Source organism: Pan troglodytes, chromosome 3 (assembly GCF_028858775.2).
Source record: "Pan troglodytes isolate AG18354 chromosome 3, NHGRI_mPanTro3-v2.0_pri, whole genome shotgun sequence".
Taxonomy (NCBI): Eukaryota; Metazoa; Chordata; class Mammalia; order Primates; family Hominidae; genus Pan; species Pan troglodytes.
Window position 1 is genome coordinate 46707004 of NC_072401.2, and position 20676 is coordinate 46727679.

A 20676-nucleotide genomic window follows, 5' to 3' on the forward strand; every position below is an offset into this window, starting at 1 on the left:
GCTGAAATCACCGTTTTTGTAGGTCAAAAACAGTTGACATCTGCAATTTTATACAGTTCAAAATAATAAAAATTCATAAATAGATATGTATATGTTAGTGGTGTATGGTCATATTTTTTATTTATGGACTATAAAGTCCAAACGCTTTGGAGACTACTGCTACAGATTGATCATAGGCATTGCAGCTGGGCAGACTTGAGTTCAAATGATAGCTCTGGTAATTACTAATTTTTTAGTTTAGGATAAGTCAGTTAACTGAGTTGTAATTAATTCCTTTATAAAAATGAAATAAAAAAGTATATTATAACTAAGAGTTTTGTAAGGATTATAGATAATATGTGTAAAAACCTAAGAAATCATAGATTCTTGGTAAACACTAGTTACCTATTATTTTGTGTTAGTATGTCATTAAATTTAATATCACAAATATATAATGAAATTAAGAATGTTTTAAATTGGTGCTGTTTGCTGTAGAGTATCACTTTTCATTAATTCCACAGAGTTATTTTAAGAGCTCCCTATGTTGCTAAGGAATTTTTAAAGAGGAATCAATATAAACAGATGATTGGCAGAGCTGGTCGTGCTGGAATAGATACTATTGGGGAGAGTATCCTCATATTGCAAGAAAAAGACAAACAACAGGTAATACTCAATTTGGTTGGTTGGTTGTTTTTGTCTTTTTCTTGGTTGTTGGTCTAGCCCTTTTATGAAATCATCTTTTAAAAATTAATTATTAATTTTCTTTAAATGATGCTTTCTTTCCTATATGATTAAGAATTAGAGTGGTTTGAAAATGTATGTATTTCAGACAATGAAAAAATATTTTTCCTATTTGTTTTTCTTCCATTTTTAATGAAGATAAATGTTAAATTCTTTTGTCTTTACTTTTTTGGTCTCCTTCTGGCTCCACAAGATTTATGTAAAGTATAAAATATTTATATTAAATGCCATTTATTTTTAATAATAACACAAGGCATGGTTTTGCTTTAACCTTTATAGGTATTGGAGTTAATAACTAAACCATTGGAAAACTGTTACAGCCATCTTGTTCAGGAATTCACCAAGGGAATCCAAACATTATTTCTCTCTTTGATTGGTTTGAAGGTATTTTTCTTAAATTTTTTATCTTATTACTGTTATCTGAGACAATAGAGGTTAAAAAGTTATGCAATAACTTTATATATGCAACTGTGTAGATTTTATACTAATTTTTTATTTAATAATTTTTTCTTTTAATTTTTTTCTTTTTAATTTTGTTTGTTTTCTCATCCCCTTCAGTGATTAACGTAAATAATTTTTAAAAGATCATGGAATGATTAGGTGCAGTAGCTCACACCTGTGATCCCACCTCTTAGGGAGGCTGAGACAGGAGGATCGTTTGAGCCCAGGAGTTCAAGACCAGCCTGGGCAACATAGCAAGACCCCATCTCAAAAAAAAAAAAGATCACTGAATCCTAATGCTTGGCAAGTGGTTGGCACTTAATAAATACTTGAATTAATGAAATTGGCTTTTTTTTTCTTAGAGATGGGGTCTTGCTATGTTGGTTAGATTGGTCTTGAACTCTTGTCCTCAAACAGTCCTCCCACCTTAGCCTCCCAAAGTGCTAGGATTATAGGCATGAGCCACTGCGCCTGGCCTGTTTTGTTTGTTTGTTTGTTTGTTTTTTCTTTAATCTGGGACATGGTGATGAAATTAACTTTGGAACTGAGCGTGGGTGAACTTCCAAGTTGGGGCATCAGTGGAGAATCTGGATTTGAGAAGCCAGAAGCAGAGGCTGGCCCAGTGGGTTTCAATTACTATGTCAAAAACTTTTTCAGGGAGGAATAGAAAGATAACATGATGGTAGATAGAGGGATCAAGTAAAGGTTCCCCTGCCCCCCTGCACTCTTCCACCCCCAGTGTTAACTCTAATCATTTAGGTAGGAAACAGTACAAAAACAAAGTACATTAATAATCCAAAAACCAAGTATCAGTTCTTAAATATCTTAAAAGTATAATTTTAGCTTAATTGAATACTATATTAATAATGATTTTTATTAAAGTGGGAAGAAGCAATAGAAAATGTCTGTGCTCCATTATATTTTTCTTACCCCTTATATTGGTTTAATATGAAATTACGACTTAAATTTTCCAGTTGAAATAGCATCAGAATTGTAAGAGAGAGAAATATACTTATTGATTGACTATATTTTAGTATAACATGCTGATTTCATTGAAATTGGCTAATAAAAATTATTCTAATTCAGAGTCAGCTCTACATCTGAATACTAAATGGAGGGTTAAGTATTCCTTATGATTGCCATTGTAAGTTATAAATAGTGAATAACAGTGAAAGAACAAGAAATGGAGATAGGAATGAGAGAGACAAAAATAGGTAGAGATCAACTATTTTTAGGTAACATTTTAGGCAAAATATTGTCTGACGCTGTTTTAGTGGAAACTTGTATTTTTTTTCAGTTCTTTTTTAAATTTATTTTGTTTGTTTGTTTGTTTTTATTATACTTTAAGTTCTAGGGTACATGTGCACAATGTGCAGGTTTGTTACATATGTATACATGTGCCATGTTGGTGTGCTGCACCCAGAAACTGTTGTATTTTCCTTTTTTTTTTTTTAATGCAACTTTTAGAGCTAAAGGATGTTTTTACAGATGGGTGGAATGCAGTGCAGGGAAGATCCCTAAAGGAGGCTGAGTGAGAATTAGTGAAAATTGGTTGGGGAGTAAATAGCACAGTTCTGGAGATATTGTGAAAAATTATTTAAAGATCTATTCAAAGGAGTTTTGGAATGAAAAAGGAGTACATGTTTTCGTAAAAAGCATGACTATAATAACTATCATCCCCCTAAATTTTTTGTTAATTTTTAATTGCCATTATAAATTTATATATGCAACTGTGTAGATTTAATACTAATTTTTTATTTAAATAGCTTTGAGGTATGGAAATGGGTTATCCTGATTAGTATGCATTCAAGGTGATGCCTTGAATTAAGGAAAATGCTCCAATGATGTCCTGAATTGTTTCAGATTGCAACGAATCTTGATGACATCTATCACTTCATGAATGGTACATTTTTTGGTGTTCAGCAAAAGGTTTTATTGAAAGAAAAAAGTCTCTGGGAAATAACTGTTGAATCACTTAGATATCTGACAGAAAAAGGACTCCTACAAAAAGACACTATTTATAAGTCTGAAGAAGAGGTCCAATATAATTTTCATATTACAAAGTTGGGACGTGCTTCATTTAAGGGTAAGAGTTTACCTAAATCTTATTGATCATAGGAAACACATTGGAAAAAATGAAAATTAAATTATACTTTCTTTAAGCTGGGCACAGTGGCTCACGCCTGTAATCCCAACACTCTGGGAGGCCAAGGGGAGCGGATCACTTGAGGTTGGGAGTTTGAGACCAGCCTGGCCAATATAGTAAAACCCTGTCTCTACTAAAATACAAAAAAAATTAGCCAGGCATGGTGATACATGCCTGTAGTCCCAGCTACTCGGGAGGCTGAGGCACAGGAATTGTTTGAACCTGGGAGGCAGAGGTTGCAGTGAGTCGAGATCACACCACTGCACTCCAGGCTGGGCAACAGAGCTGAGACTCCATCTCAAAAATAAAAAAATAAAAAATTATACTTTCTTTAAGTTGTATTTATAATTTTATATTAATTACATTAATCTTATTTTATAAGCTGATAACTCCTTCAACTTTCAAAAGTTGAAAAATGTTTTGAATTATAAGTAAAGTACTGCAGAAGTATATAGAGAATAAGGTAGGCATCCCTCCTTCATGCTTCCCTCCCAGCAACCATACAAATCTTAATATTCTACCAAGAATAACAATTTGGTGTATATCTTTCCAGACCTTTACTGTACATTTCATTTCAGTGCATAATATGTACATATGTACAGTTTTAAGTTTTTGTCTTTAAACAAATAATCATTTATATTATTCTGAAACTTTTTATAAATTAAAAAAATTTTTTTTCTTTTTTTAAATATGGAGGCAAAATCTCGCTATGTTTGCCAGGGTGGTCTCAAACTTCTCACCTAAAGTAATCCTCCTCCCTCCCAAAGTGCTGAGATTACAGGCATGAGACAACACATTTGGCCTGCAACTTGCTTTTTTTTCTGAATATAATGTCTTAGAGATTGTTTCATGACAGTGAATAAAGTGTTGTGGGGGTTGTTTTGGTTGGTTTGTTTGTTTGCTTGTTTTTGACAGGGTCTTGCTCTGCTGCCGAGGCCAAAATGCAGTGGCGCAATCTCAGCTCGCTGCAACCTTCGTCTCCTGGGCTCAAATGATTCTCCCACCTCAGCCCCGCAAGTAGCTGGGACTACGGGTGCATGTCACCATGCCTGGCTAATTTTTGTATTTTTAGTAGAGATGGGGTTTCACGATGGTGCCCAGGCTGAGGCTCTTTTTTAATGAAAAATAATACATGTCTGTTGTTAAAAAAAAAAAACCTAAGAACTCAGAATTATGTTAAGGAAAGTGCCATATTCCTGTCCCATTTCAGGAGCTACTACTACCAGTTTGATATGTATTCTTCCAAATATTTTTATGTGTGTATTTATTTTTCAAATGGAATGATCATTTAAATATTTTTTTCCAAATTACATTTCTCATAAGATATCATGAACATCTTAACAGATGAGTCTCTTTAAATCTATCTCATTTTTCTTTTAATACTACAGTCATCTATAGTATGGATGTACCATAATTTATTTAACCATTCGATGTTGATGGACACTTGCATTCTTTTTGATTTTTCTCTGTTATAAACAAGGCTGCATGGACATCTCTATGTATTTTGGGGTACATATGGAAATGTTTCTCTGGATTAGATTCCCCAAAATAGTTGGTTCAGAAGGTATGTACTTATAAAGTGTTGATGAGTACTATCAAAATGACCTCCAAAATAGTTATATAGTAAGATGTTATAAGAGATTTTGAAGACTTTTTGCTATATTTAAGCAATTTCTACACAATATTTAAAACCATCTCTTTGCCCCTCTGGTAATTGTGAAAGATTGAATATTTGTATCTTTCTTTTAGGAACTATAGATTTAGCTTATTGTGACATTCTGTACAGAGACTTGAAGAAAGGTCTTGAAGGACTTGTGCTTGAAAGCCTTCTTCATCTAATCTACCTAACAACCCCCTATGATCTGGTTTCACAGTGTAACCCTGATTGGATGATATACTTCAGGCAGGTGAGAATATAACGTTTTTCAACTTAGGCTACTTCGTTTATGAATTATTACATGCTGTTTTGTTTTGTTTTTTAGAGATGAGGCTTTGCCATGTTGCCCAGGCTGGTCTCAAACTCCTAGGCTCAAGCAATCCTCCCACATTGGCCTCCCAAAGTGCTAGGATTACAAGTGTAAGCCACTGTACCCGGCCTATTATATGCTTTTTATGAAGTGATTATTCACTTTTTTTCTCTATTAAAATATATTTGGAATTGGATATTTTTTTCTTTCAGTTTTTAAAAATTATAATCTGGCAACAGCATTTATGGTTCGTTTAACTTTAATGTTACTTTTCTCTTAAATATAAACATATTTGTTATTGAAAAAAGTAAAGGTTAAAAAAAAGAAAAAAAGATTATCCGTGGTCCTATTTCCCCATAGAAAGTTACTGTTATGATCACTGCATTTGATAATGCCTAGAATGCAAAGAAAACAGTGAAAACCATCTCTGATGATTTAGAGTTTAATTACATGAAAGCTCGGTCAGAGCCAAGTATGATAATACATTAAACCCAATGACGTTAATAACTGAAAAGGAATATTTATTTTACAACCCATCACAAAGTAGAACTGTCCATACTTATTATAAAGCCAAGTGGTAACATACAGTATATTATGATTTTACTGTGAACAGGCTAGCTGTATAAATGTATATTAGGGCTGCATGTGGTGGCTCATGCCTGTAATCCCAGCACTTTGGGAGGCCAAGGTGGGAGGATCACTTGAGGTCTGGAGTTTGAGACCAGCCTGGCCAACACGGTGAAACCCCGTCTCTTCTAAAAGAATACAGAAATTAGCCGGTCATGGTGGCGCACACCAGTAGTCCCAGCTACTCAGGAGGCTGAGGCAGTAGAATCACTTGAACCCAGGAGGCAGAGGTTGCAGTAAGCTGAGATCATGCCACTGCACTCCAGCCTGGGTGACAGAATGAGACTGTCTCAAAAAAAAACAAAAACAGAAACAAAAACGTATATTAGACAGAGGTAGTATACATCTTTTAATCACAGGAAATTAACTTTCTTTTTAATGTCATATTTTTAAATCATTACTGTTTTTTTTTCTTTTCTCCATCTCTTCTCAACTTCCTGAGTTTACATTACTCAGGAAGTAAGTTTTTTTTAAGTAGCACTATATAATGCAATTACTCTCAAAACCTTTCCTTCTCCTTCCCCTCAGCCATCTGGTATTAAACATAGTCATATAGTCCATGGAAACCAGTACTTGTGGCTACGCCTTTAAGTAATTCTAAAGTATGTTATATCCTAATGATGTAACTTTAAAACCTGCAACATTTACAAATATATTTATCTTGTTTTTTGTATCCTGAATCATGAGAACGTGATATCAAAAAAAATACTGGATTTGGTTCACATGACAGATTTTTTGATGTTTCCATCTATTTGCTCTTTTTCCATGTAGTTCAGCCAACTCAGTCCAGCAGAACAAAATGTAGCTGCCATTCTTGGAGTCTCTGAAAGCTTTATTGGGAAGAAAGCATCAGGCCAAGCCATCGGAAAGGTACCACATTCTTTTTTTCTTCCTAAATAATAAGTTCACTCAACACTTAGTTCACTCACTAAGTTCACTCAACAAAATTAGTACCATTATATTGATCTTTTTTGGTTTACATTTTTTCCTTTAAATTAGTATAATGTTCATTTTACTACTTAAAACATACCTGAGCACCCAAAATGTATGAATATTTTTAAACAACATTTATTTCTGGGTAGTGTGATGACCTTTTTTTGGGTAGCATGAAATGTTTTCATAATATTACACAATCCTGATATAAGTTCAATTCAAATGAGGAAATACATTTTCTAGAAACTATATTAGGCTTTCTATTTGGTCTCAAGGATTCTAAGATAGGACAGGTCTGGGTTTTTTGTTACTGCTTTTGTCATCCTCAAGGAACTCCTAGTCTAGTACTTATATTACATAAAGCATTTTAGAAGGTTAAAGGGGATAAGCTAATACTCGTTGGTGTGATATCTTATATTTTGGTGTTTTAAAATTCAGTCTGCAGGCATGAAGCAAGTTATCAAATGCATACACTAACTTTAAGAGAAATTGAAGTAATTCTTTCATAACCATACCTTCGATTTCCTTAAGAGAATGTTATTTTCCCCCTTGTAATACACTTTTTTTTTTCATTTTAAATTTTATTTGGCAATCCAATTTACATTGAAACCTAGTTACCTTCCATTTTCCCCCACACCTTTTTTTTTTTTTGAGGTGCAGTCTCACTCTGTCGCCCAGGCTGGAATGCAGTGGCATGATCTTGGGTCACTGACACCTCCACCTTCCAGGTTCAAGCAATTCTCCTGCCTCAGCCTCCTGAGTCACTGGAATTACAGGCGCCTGCCACCACGCCTAGCTAATTTTTGTATTTTTAGGAGAGACAGGGTTTCACCATGTTGGCCAGGCTGGTCTCAAACTCCTGACCTCAGGTGATCCACCCGCCTCGTTCTCCCAAAGCACTGGGATTACAGGTGGCTCTCAGGTTGGGAGCCACCACACCCAACCTCCCCTATACCTTTTAAATTTACATAGACAGTACAGATTTCATTTTGTAAAATGGAAGATGATGTTTACATACACTTAAATTGATGATGCAGTGTCCCATGCATCACTGTGTCATAAAATCAAAAATATTGGGCCCGGCACAGTGGCTCATGCCTGTAATCCCAGCACTTTGGGAGGCCGAGGTGGGCGACCATGAGGTCAGGAGTTCAAGACCAGCCTGACCAACATGGTGAAACCCCATCTCCACTAAAAATACAAAAATTAGCTATGTGTGGTGGTGGGCACCTGTAATCCCAGCTACTCAGGAGGCTGAGGCAGGAGACTCACGTGATCTGGGAGGCAGAGGTTGCAGTAAGCTGAGATCACACCACTGCACTCCAGCTTGGGTGACAGAGCAAGACTCTGTCTCAAAAAAAAATTCCATGAGCCCAGCACAGTGGCACACACCTGTACTCCTAGCTTCTCAGGAAGCTGAGGCAAAGGATTTGCTTGTACTCAGGAGTTTCAGGATAGCATGGGCAACATAGTGAGACCCTGTCTCAAAAATAAAAATAAAAGTATCTGTAGTACTTAAGCATTCATGTTATCACAATTTTTAGATTGGGTCTTTTACTTTGGAAATGGCTATGCTGTTTAGACCTTCAAAATGCTGAATAAAAATATTTCTTAAAACAAACCTTTTATATCAAACTCTGAAATGTAAAATAAAAACAATATCATTAATTTGGAACTAATTATCAAATAATAATAAACATGCAAAAATCTTATTAGAATAATATATCTTTTTAAGCTTGAATCCAGAATTTATTTTTGTTACATTTAATGTAATATAGTCAACAAATATTTGCCAAATTGATAGATATTTAAAATAGTATGGACATGAACTTCTCTTAATTACAAATGGATTAATTACTAGTTTAATGTTTTGGAGGTATAATTTTTTAAAACTCTGGAGAACATATTTAAATACTTAAAATCTAATTGATTTCTCCACATTGAAAAAGAGGCCCCCCACCTGACCTTTTTTGAACATTCTTGATTTCTTGCAAAAGATTTTTTTTTTTTTTGATACAGAGTCTCGCTCTTGTCACCCAGGCTCCAGGCTGGAGTGCAATGGCACGATCTCAGCTCGCTGCAACCTCCGCCTCCCAAGTTCAAGTGATTTTCCTGCCTTAGCCTCCCAAGTAGCTGGGATTACAGGTGCCCGCCATCATATACAGCTAATTTTTGTATTTTTAGTAGAGATGGGGTTTCACCGTGTTGGCCAGGCTGATCTTAAACTCCTGACCTCAGGTGATACGCCTACCTCAACCTCCAAAAGTGCTGGGATTACAGGCGTGAGCCACCGTGCCCTGCCACAAAAGATCTTGACATTGGCATAAAGCATTGTATTTTGCCATATAATAATTATATCATTTTTCTTGGCTTAGGAAATACATTCTAAGAAAAAACCTACATTGACTCAATTTATAGTTAGTACTGAAGATGCACTAAAATTGGGAAATTAAATAGCTCTCTTTTCCTACTTGATGTTCAGCTGTCATACTTTTTCAGCTTAATGCTTTTAAAAAAGTGATCCAGTATCAACATGCAGAATATGTAACTCATACATCCTTCAATTTGTCACCGTAAGTTCTCATTTCATTCTTTCACTATGGTGGAGGATATAATTTTATATTTTATTTTATTTTTTATTATTTTACAGTTTTTTTTAAAATAGAGACAGGGTTTCACCATGTTGCCCAAGCTGGTCTTGAACTCCTGAACTTAAGAGATCCTCCTGCCTCAGCCTTCCAAAGTGCTGGGATTACAGGTGTGAGCTACCACTCCCAACCTCTATTTTATTTTTTATACCTACTTTTTCTTTTTTAAGTTCATCTTTTTGCCCTCAATTTTAAGAATTAATTAGTTTCTAAGCTAGCTATGAAATCCTTTATGCACAAATGTGGTCATCAGGCACCACAGGCCAAAGCAGGTATACAGAATCGAAATCATCAACTACAGGAAGCATTTTTCAATCTCTTTCAGGTGTTTTAGCTTGGACCATGTGGAAATCATAGGATCTAATATTTACTCTTAGTTTATAATATAGACAAGCTTATTAACATATTTATCTAAAGTACATTTGTCTAATTTATAATAATAATCACATATGTACACAATTTACAAATACCAACTAACTGTAAAAGTCTCTCTCCCCAATTCCTTCCTTTCCTGTATTCATTTTCTACAACCGCCATAACAAATTACCACAAATGGGTGGCTTAAAACAACAGAAATTTATTCTCCCACAGTTCAGGAGACCAAAAGTCCAAAATCAAGGTATTAGCAATGTTGATTCCTTCAGGAGCCTCTGAGGAAAGAGCCATCCGTGCCTCTTTCCTAGCTTCTGATGGTTACTGGCAGTCCTTGGTGTTCCTTGGCTTATAGATGCATCCCTCCAATCTCAGCCTCCATCTTCACATTGCTGCCTTCTCTGTGTCTCTCTGTGTCTTCACCTCTTATAAGGACACTAATCATTGAATTTAGAGCCTACTGTAAATCCAGGGTGATTTCACCTAGAGATCCTTAACTAATTGTATCTGCAAATATCTTGTTTCCAAGTAAGATCACATTCACAGGTACCAGGGGTTAGGATTTGTACATTTCTTTTTGTGGAGTGATGGAGAGGGGGTACAATTCCTTCCCTGTAGAAGGAAGTTTAATTTAGATTGGAAATAATTTGGTTTATCTTTTAACTTTTATTTATTTTTATTTTTATTTTTTTGAGACAGGGTCTCACTCTGTCTCCCAGGCTGAGTGCAGTGGTGCTATCTCGGCTCCCTGCAACCTCTGTCTCCTGGGCTCAAGTGATCCCTCAGCCTCCCAAGTAGCCAGGACTACAGGTGCGCGCCACCGCACCCGGCCACGTTTTTTGTTTGTTTTTTTGTGGAGACAGAGTTTTGCCACGTTGTCCAGGCTGATCTCAAACTCCTGGGCTCTTGTGATCCATCTGCCACAGCCTCCCAAAGTGCTGGGATTACAGACATGAGCCACTCTGCCTGGCCTTATCTTTTTATTATAGTTGGAAAAATGATAATAAATTTTAATTAATCTGAAGTACATCTGTTAGAAATTAGTTTTGTTTCTATGGAATTATTCTATCCTTGCTATTCTGTAATACAACTTCAGTTTTCCTTTTGTCCAATTTTAATAACATACATTTTTAGCAGGTCTAGTAAACGAATTTATTTGATTGTGTCTTTCTAGAAGGTGGACAAGGACATTGTCAACAGGCTATATCTGTCTTTTGTTCTTTATACCTTGCTCAAAGAGACCAACATTTGGACTGTATCTGAAAAATTTAATATGCCTCGAGGATATATACAAAATCTTCTCACTGGAACTGCCTCATTCTCATCTTGTGTGTTACATTTCTGTGAGGTAATTTCATTGAATATATGATATGTACTTTGTGCATCTTCTAGTTTTAACTGTTACTAAACTAATAAGCCAGTTAGTCAGTATGTCAGCATTTTCTCCTTGTTGACATATTCTGTTATTACAGAGCACTAAAAAACTATTTAAAATGTACATTTGTTTTTATCTGTTTATGAAACTACTATTATGTACTTATGGTAACAATACAAAAATTCCTGAGTCAACTAAAACACATAATGAAAAGTGTCTTTTTGACCCAACTCTTAAAGCCACCATTAATAGTTTCAGGTATTCAGAATTAACTGTTAAAAACAACCTATTGATGTAGATTCCATGTGAATGTCTTTCACCTGAGTAATAAAAATGTCAGGTGTTTGGTTAGAAAGTTACCTATATCCAACAGCTACCATGTGACTATTTAGTACCATATTCTCTTTTTTTAAAAATTTAATTTTGACTGGATGCCATGGCTCCCGCCTGTAATCCTAGCACTTTGGGAGGCTGAGGCAGGAGGATCACTTGAGCCCAGGAGTTCGAGATCAGCTGCTTGAGCAATGTGGGAAAACCCCATCTCTACAAAAAATAAGAAAAATTAGCCAGGCATGGTGGCACACGCCTGTGGTCCCAGCTACTTGGGTCTCACTCTGACGCCCAGGCTGGAGTGTAGTGGTGTAATCCAGGCTCACTGCAGCTTTGACCTCCAGAGCTCAGGCAGTCCTTCTGCCTCAGCCTCCTGAGTAGCTGGGATCACAGACATGTGCCACCACACCTGGCTAATTTTTTTGGTTTTTTTGAGATGGAGTCTCAGGCTGGAGTACAGTGGTGCAATCTTAGCTAACTGCAACCCCCGCCTCCCGAGTTCATGCAGTTCTCCTGCCTCAGCCTCTAGAGTAGCTGGGATTATAGTCACACAACACCACTCCCAGTTAACTTATGTATTTTTAGTAGAGATAGCATTTCACCATATTGGCCAGGCTGATCTCGAACTCCGGACCTCAAGTGATCCACCTGCCTGGGCTTCACAAAGTGTTGGGATTACAGGCATGAGCCACAGCGCCCAACCAATTTTTAAAATTTTTTTGTGCAAAGGGTGGGCGGGGTGGGGGTCTCACTATGATGCCCAGCCTGGTCTTGAACTTCAGGCTGAAGCGATCCTCCAGGTTGGCCTTCCAAAGTGCTGGGATTACAGGCATGAGCCACCACGCCTGGCCCATATTCTCTTGATTGCCACTGTAATTTAGTATATTTGCTTCCAGTGTCAGGCAGCTATTTTAAAGCTTTTACATCAAATGTGTATTTTATAGAACAATTTAAGAAGGAAACCTTATACTGGCCATATGCATTTGTGATGGATTTAAGACTTTATTAAAATAAGCTTTCAGAATTCCTTTAAATAGCACAATAAAGCTTACCAGGCTTTTACATCCAGATACTTTTTTTATGTGTTTATAATATAAGCCATTTTTGCTGCATTTAAATTTCTTCTTATTGGGTGGCATAATAATCCTTTCCATATTTGTTTCCAAGTCAATTTTTTAAAACTTTTTTCCAATGAATTGTTTTCTAAATTTAAAATTTACTTCATTTTCCCTTTCTTAAACCTTCATATTCTGTATATGTATATGGCAATTAATTCTATCATATGTGCTAATGAAAGGAGTAAATAATTCAAAAAGACTTGGCTTTCAATTGAATGATAATTATTTTAACAAATTTAGCTTTCTAAATATCTTTTACTTGTGCTGATTTTTAAATGTTGGTTTATACCCCCTGAGCACATGCTAGTTAAACAGAAGACAAAAATTATGGGTAATAAGAAGAAGCTAGCCTTTAAAATGTATTTTCTTAAGTCTTCTATATTTGTTGTTTTGTATATTTAAAGATGCTTTCCCTAATATTTTTTCCCTTTGTTTTCATTGCGACTATGAGGACTTGAGCCTTATAGAATTGTTTAAGTAAAAAACTCTATGAAGCATCAAGAAAAACAGCAATAATTTGATGACTAATCCTAAGAAAAATCTAGCTGACAATTTGTACTCTAATTAATTTACTTCATTTATATATATCATAATTATATAATTACATATAATATAAATATATAATTATATGATATATATTACATGTATATAATTTTTCAAATTATTATCAATAGAGGCAGGGATCTTGCTGTGTTGCCCAGGCTGGCCTCAAACTCCTGGACTCAAGCGGTCCTCCCACCTTGGCCTCCCAGAGTGCTGGGATTACAGGCATGAGCCACCACACCTGGTCTACTTTCAATATTTCAAGGCAGGAGTGTTCAATCTTTTGGCTTCCCTGGGCCACATTGGAAGAAGAATCGTCTTGAGCCACACATAAAATACACTAACAATAGCTTATGAGCTAAAAAAAAAAAAAAATCTCATGATGTTGTAAGAAAGTTTACCAATTTGTTTTGGGCGACATTCAAAGCCATCCTGGGCCGCATGTGGCCTGTGGGCCACAGGTTGGACAAGCTTGTTTTAAGGTATTTTTTATTTTAAAAAGTTATAAATGGTATGAAATGGTACATTAATTGTGTTAGTTAAGATGCTTTTAACTACAAGTTACAGAAAAACCCATCAAGGTTTAAACAATAAGAAAAAAATAATTATTTTATATAACAGGCATGCCAGAACTAAGGCAGCTTCAGGATTGATTGATTCAATAGTTCTGTTCAAGGTTTTCTTCTTTTTACTCTGCCATCTTCATTACGTTGATTTCTTTCTTAGTAGTCACAAGATGGCTAGCTAATGCTGTTCCATTCATCATGTACTTTCACAGTGATATCCAAAGGCTAGAAAGGGACCTTTAAAATAAAATAAACTACTATAATAGAATATTGCAAATATCTATGACAAAATATTATATTGAATTCCCATTTACCCTTCTAGCTTTAACAGTTATTGACTCATGGCTTCCAGTATTTTTATTATTGTATTGTTGCATTGAACATCATGTTACATTTGAATATTTCCATATTTAATATTCATCTTCCAGATAAATTCCAGATGTAGGAATTGTTTTTAGTCACTTGGGAAAGAAAAACTATGCATTTTCTTCCAGGTATTTTGATTAAAATGACCAGAACTCTTTTTATTGACTTATTTTTCAATTTTCAATCTTTTCCTCATCCTAAAACCAGTTCCTCAAATTCCTCAGGGTCCTCCCCATGTTTCTTCACATCTGTTTTGCTTAGAATCATCTTTCATCTCTGGCTTAACTCAAGTTCCAGAACTTATGTAAGGAACATTCTCTCTGAGCCCCCTATCACACAAACCAAACTTTGAAATAACTTACAAAATTTAAATTTTATATATTTCTTTGTGTTCTACAGGAGCTTGAGGAGTTTTGGGTTTACAGAGCCCTTTTGGTAGAACTTACCAAGAAGCTGACTTACTGTGTAAAGGCAGAATTAATCCCTCTCATGGAAGTTACTGGAGTTTTAGAGGTCAGTAGCTTGCTGGTTTCCCAATTGAAATTATGTTGAATTAATACAGAAGCCAGGTTTTATTATTTTCTGAAGTCTTAATACAGAGGAAGTGATAGCAAGAGCCTTAATTGCTCATTTGTCATGGGAATCTTTTATTTAAAACAAATAGCTGTTATGGCCTTCCAGAAATCCGCTGTTACTAGATGGCATACCTGATGAAAAATCTCAGTTGTGAAAAAAAAAACATAACAGGAAGGGTGGGAGTGACTGTCTCCAAGTATGTTGTGCTACCGGTTGTCCTTAACACTTCTTCCTTCCTCCACTCCTTTGAAGAATTACCTTCTGTCAGTTTGGACTCAGTGCTTGTTTAAGATAATGGTGATTCAGTGGCAGAAAGGGTCATTTGTATTTTTTCTAAGAGAGTAAGAAGAAAGGGTTCGCAACTGGTTTTCCAGCTTTCTATTTTCAGCCAACCCTCAACTTCAGTTTATTCTCTGTTATTCAGTTCTTGAGTCAGAGGAGTTCTGCTTAGGACACACGCACACACACAGAGAGAGACACCAGTGGTCCCCTGAGTAGATGGTGAGAACACTGAAAGATATTGGACTTGGCCTGATGATGTGGCTCATGCTGCAATCACAGCACTTTGGGAGGCCAAGGTGGGTGGATCACTTGAGGTCAGGAGTTCAAAACCAACCTGGCCCACATGGTGAAACCCCATCTTTACTAAAAATACAAAAATTAGCCAGGTGTGGTGTCGTGCGCCTGTAATCCCAGCTACTTGGGAGGCTGAGGCAAGAAAATTTTGTGAACGTGAGTGGTGCAAGTTGCCATGAGCCAAGATCGCACCATTGCACTCCAGCCTGGGCAACAGAGCAAGACTCTTTCTCAAAAAAGAAAAAAAAAAGAAAAGAAAAGAAAAAGAAGAAAGAAAGAAAGATACTGGACTAGAACATTTTACTTGAGGATATGAGATGATGCCACCAACCTAAGTGGGTTTCTTTTCTTGATTGCAGCACACATCAGTTGACTCAAGCTGCATAGAAATATAGTTACCTTGTAGTCAGTTTGGAACCACCCAAATGCATTTTTAAAAATTCCTCAGTATTCTCATGTCTTGTCTCTTCATATTTACTTTATTTTATCCCAGTCTCTTACATGCAGTTTTTGTTCTTTTCAGTAAAGTGCTTAATTTTCTTTTTTCTAATCCCAAACTATTATCCTACTGATTTTTGTAACACTTTTCAGGGTCGAGCAAAACAGTTATACAGTGCAGGTTACAAAAGTCTAATGCACTTAGCTAATGCAAATCCTGAAGTGCTCGTAAGGACAATTGATCATTTATCAAGACGCCAAGCCAAGCAAATTGTTTCATCAGCAAAGGTAAGCAAACAAACCATTTTTTAACCTTAATAATCTTGCGTAGTGTTATTTCCTTGTATTATAGACATCAGAACAAAAACATTTCACATTGCATAACTGTTTATTTCTATAGATACAAAAGTACATACTCTTATTTGTGAGTAAAAATAGTGCATCTGTTGTGACACAAGCCTTGCTAAACAGAAAAAGGACCTGCTAAAAAATAAAGAAAATTTCAGTGGTGGCTCATGCCTGTAATCCCAGCTCTTTGGAAGGTCAAGATGGGAGGATGGCTTGAAATCAGGAGTTTGAGACCAGCCTGGGCAACATAATGAGACTCTGTTTCTGCAAAAAAATTTAAAAACTAACTGGGTGTGGTGGTTTGTGCTGTAGTTCTAGCTACTCCGGAGACTGAGGCAAGAGGATCGCTTGAGCCCAGGAGTTCAAGGCTGCACTGAGCTAGGATGACAGAGTGAGACCCTGTCCCCCCCCCCAAAAAAAAATGCCAGGCATGGTGCCTCATGCCTGTAATCCCAGCACTTTGGGAGGCCGAGGCAGGTGGATTACCTGAGGTCAGGAGTTCGAGACCAGCCTGGCCAACATGGTGAAACCCCGTCTCCACTAAAAATACAAAAATTTAGCCAGACTTGGTGGCACACGCCTATAATCCCAGCTACTCAGGAGGCTGAGGCAGGAGAATTGCTTGAGCCCAGGAGACGGAGATGGCAGTGAGCCAAGATCATACCACTGCACTCCAGCCTGGCCGACAGAGCGAGATTCTGTCTCAAAAAAAAAAAAAAAAATGGCTGGGTTCGGTGGCTCACACCTGTAATCCCAGCACTTTGGGAGGCCAAGGCAGGTGGATCACTTGAAGCCAGGAATTTGAGACCAGCCTGGCCAACATGGTAAAACCCTGTCTCTACTAAAAGTATAAAAATTAGCCAGGCGTGGTGGCCCACACCTGTAGGCCCACACCTGTAATCCCAGCTACTCAGGAAGCTGAGGCGTGAGAATCACTTGAACCCAGGAGGTGGAGGTTGTAGTGAGCCAAGATTATGCCACTGCACTCCAACCTGGGTGACAGAGTGAGAGTCTGTCTTAAAAAAAAAAAAAAAAAAGACAATTTCAAGGGTTCATTGAAGTATAAAGAACCCTGGAAGTCACTGAGCTCTGTCTCCCAAAGTTCTCTTCACAGGAATCCTTTCCTCAGCATCCCAGCATCTGGTCTCTCCACCTTTGAGCACCAGCACTGACAAGGAGCCTGCATCATCAAAAATTAGGTTGTCTATTTTTGTACACTCTTAGTGTTACAAAAATTATCCTGATATACTGAGGCTAAATTTTGCCTTCTTAAAATTTCTACCATTGCATCAGAGTACCACCTCTGGAACTGGACTCTTTTTTTGTTTGTATGCTGTTTTTCACATATTCAAAAACAGCTCTTATTGCCCCCAAGGGTTTCTCTTTTCTGTTGCTTTTATCTGTATTAAATAATCAAGTTTTAGGCCATTCACTGTCCTAGTTACCCTTTGCTAGATGCAACCCAGTTTGCCATTGCCTGCTGCTCCCTGTGGGTAAAGCCATTCCACAGCAATTTGAGATTGTTTCCTTCTTGATCTCAACTATAGTTCTAAGTCTGAAATTGCTTGGCTTCTTTGAAGCTTCATTGTTTTACTATTTTCATATATAAATCAGAATTAGCTTTCCATCATTTTTTAATGGTGCTCACATTGCTTACATTACCTTAATTGTTCTTTACAACAAACCTACGAGGTGGACAAAGTCAGTGTTACCCCCAATTTATAGATGAAACCACTAAGATTGACCTTGTCCCGTTAAATTAGGAGTTCTTGGGGTTGGTAGGGATGAAGTTATAGTCATTTCCTTTGCTATAGCACCTAAAAAAAAAAAGGTTCATTAAACTTTCACACACTTGTTTCAGCATTTACTAGTGATGTTTGCCTAACTCCATTATTTCCATGATGCTTATCAAGAGGTGATTTTCTAACTTCATTATTCCTTCTGGATTTATTTACTGATGTTTTACTGTGAGGAAAAGCTTTTCCTTTATTTATTCATTTATCAGTATGTGCTCATATACTGATGAGCACAGAAGATTTCTGTGCTCATATATTCAACGGGTTATAACCCATTAATAACATTACTTATTTTGGTGCTCAAATGGCCTCAGATTTGGCCAGTGGAAGCCCCTGAAAACTGGTTTGTGTGGCTTTTTGACCTGTCATCATCATTCTTGAAGTATTTTCTTACTTTCTGGCTGTGTCTGTCAGCATCTAATCATTAGGAGGCAGAAACCACACAGTAATTTGAACAGGCGTCTAAGGGGTCAACAGAACTTAAAGAATTCAGGAAGGAATACATTTGAGAGACGGTCCACCCCCACCCCACAGCACCCCTGTGGATGGGATCTGGACTTCATTGCCACTGGATGCTGGGAAGTTTGTTGTGGTGCTACAGCCAAGGCAAATAAGCAGAAACTGCCCACGGAGTGCTGACAAAACTGCAAGGAAGCTGCCTACAATGTACTGTTGAACTTGCCCAGAAGTCAGCTCTAGGGCCCATGGAACTAGGGCACTAGCTAGGACCACCCTAGCTGATGTATGTCTATGTATTTTTCTATACTTATGTGTAAATTACTGAAGGCCATGAGCTCATACTGATAACCCTAATTCTGATTTTTCCACATACATACGCTACATAACAGAGTCTAACTCCAAAATTTAGTGGCTTAAAACAGCCATCTTATTTTGCTCATGTTTTTGTAGATTAGGAATTCTGGAGGGGTGCAGCTGGGTGCTTCTCACTTGAGTCTCAGGCAACTGTAGTCAGAAGTTGACTGGAGCTATAGTCATAAGGCCCAGCCGAGCTGGATGACCCAGGTGACTCACTTACATGACCAACAGCTGATAATTGGAGGCAACTGGGGCTTTTCAGCTTTCGACTGGAGCAACTGCATATGGCCTTTCCATGTGGCTTCAGTCTTTATGGCATAGAAACTAGGTTTTGAGAGGGAATGTCCAGAAAATGAGCATTTTAAGATATCCAGGCAGAAAATGCAAGAAGTCTTCTGAGCCAACCTCAGAAGTTAAACAGTGTCATTTCCACTGCATACTGTTGGTTACTAGAAAACCGTTAAGACCTAGATTGAAAGGAAAGGGGATCAGACCACCTCTTCATGAGAAGAGTGTCAAATAATTTGCGGTCATCTTTAAAATCTGCCCTCTGGTCACAAATTGTTTCTGTTCCTCCCACATGCAAAATATATTAACCCCCAAAAGGCTTTTCCATTATAGTTTCTATTAGGAAAAACTCAAAGTCTTTTTTGTTGTTGTTGTTCCCCCACTCAACACTCAACAAACACAACACAGGCAGAAGATTTCTGTGACCAAATGTGAGGGATTTCTCCCCAAAAAAACAAGCAATCATTTCTGTAGCAGACATCAGCTGGGTGTCCTGACACTATCTAGCTGGAGTCTGGGCTTCTAAAACTTCTTACCAATTCAAGTTGGGGTTCCCTCAACCTCTTCTCTGGCTTCAGTCAGCTCACGAAACTCAGGAAAACATGCGTATAATAAAGGATATCACAAAGATACAGATGAAGAGATTCATAGGTCAAGGTATGGGGGAAGTGGCACAGAGCTTTCATGCCCTCCCTGGGCACAGCACCCTCCATGTGTTCAGCTGTCTGGAAGCTCTGTGAATCCTGTACTCTTAGACCTCTTACGGAAACTTTATTGGGTTGGCATGATTGACAATCATGTAGAAATGTGACTGGACAGAAAGTGTATGATTTATTAATAATACTAACAGATTGAGTGGGGAAACCCAGCAAGACGCATCTGTTCAGATTCTTCTGGCCTCTCTGTGCAGCATTCCTTTCTTCAGAGTATGGGGCAGGACACTCTGGGATGAGGGTCTTTTTACTTGTTTTTGGAGACAGGGTCTTGCTCTGTTGCCCAGGCTGGAGTGCAATGGCACAATCATAGATCACTGCAGCCTTCCCCTCCCAGGCTCAAGCAGTTCTCCCATCTCAGCCTCATGAGTAGCCAGGAATAGAGACAGGTGCCACGCCTGGCTAATGTTTTTAATTTTTAATAGAGACAAGGTTTTGCTATGTTGCCCAGGCTGGTCTTGAACTCCGGGCCTCAAGCAATCCTTCCATCTTGGCTTCCCAAAGTGTTGGGATTACAACATGAGCCACTGCACACAGCCTGGAATGAGGGTTTTAAGACCCAATGATCAGATTAGAGTTCTGCCTTAGGCAGGCAAAAGGAGGGCAGAAGAAGGTCAGAGAGAGAAATTCTGTTTTCTGAGGTCTAAAGTGCCCCATCATTGTAAGAAGGGCTGTGGGAGTTATGAGCCAGGAACCGTGGATGAAGACCAATATATGTCTATCATAATATCTCAGCATCAGACTCAGATCCAGTATTCTAAATCAAGTCCGAGTGTGAGTGATACACCTTCAGTACAGTTTCACAAGTTACAGTTCTTCTTAATCTGAAGACCAGTGAACTAAAGAGACACTACATAAAACAGTGAAACTAGAAATACGATAACCATAGTATACTCTCATTCATAAAGAAGGGAAATGGGTAGTGCATAGCAGCAGTTCTGAAATCCAGCCAGTCATATGTGGCCAGTTCCTT

The 20676-nt window shown here is 37.4% G+C and overlaps 1 protein-coding gene across 25 annotated transcripts in view; it reads left to right on the top strand.

The window, feature by feature from the left end:
- Positions 1-20676, top strand: part of HELQ (helicase, POLQ like) — a 59793-nt gene that overhangs the window by 23210 nt on the left and 15907 nt on the right. For 20 of the 25 annotated variants that reach the window (XM_054682876.2, XM_016951509.4, XM_063808794.1 and 17 more), the window contains 8 exons: positions 501-642; positions 1000-1104; positions 3025-3247; positions 5057-5214; positions 6673-6771; positions 11029-11202; positions 14552-14665; positions 15896-16030. In XM_054682876.2, the coding sequence (XP_054538851.1) occupies positions 501-642; positions 1000-1104; positions 3025-3247; positions 5057-5214; positions 6673-6771; positions 11029-11202; positions 14552-14665; positions 15896-16030 (1150 nt within the window). Of the gene's footprint in view, positions 1-500; positions 643-999; positions 1105-3024; positions 3248-5056; positions 5215-6672; positions 6772-9209; positions 9408-11028; positions 11203-14551; positions 14666-15895; positions 16031-20676 lie in introns of those variants that run through there. The other 5 variants (XM_016951506.4, XM_063808790.1, XM_016951507.4 and 2 more) reach the window with 3 other exon arrangements.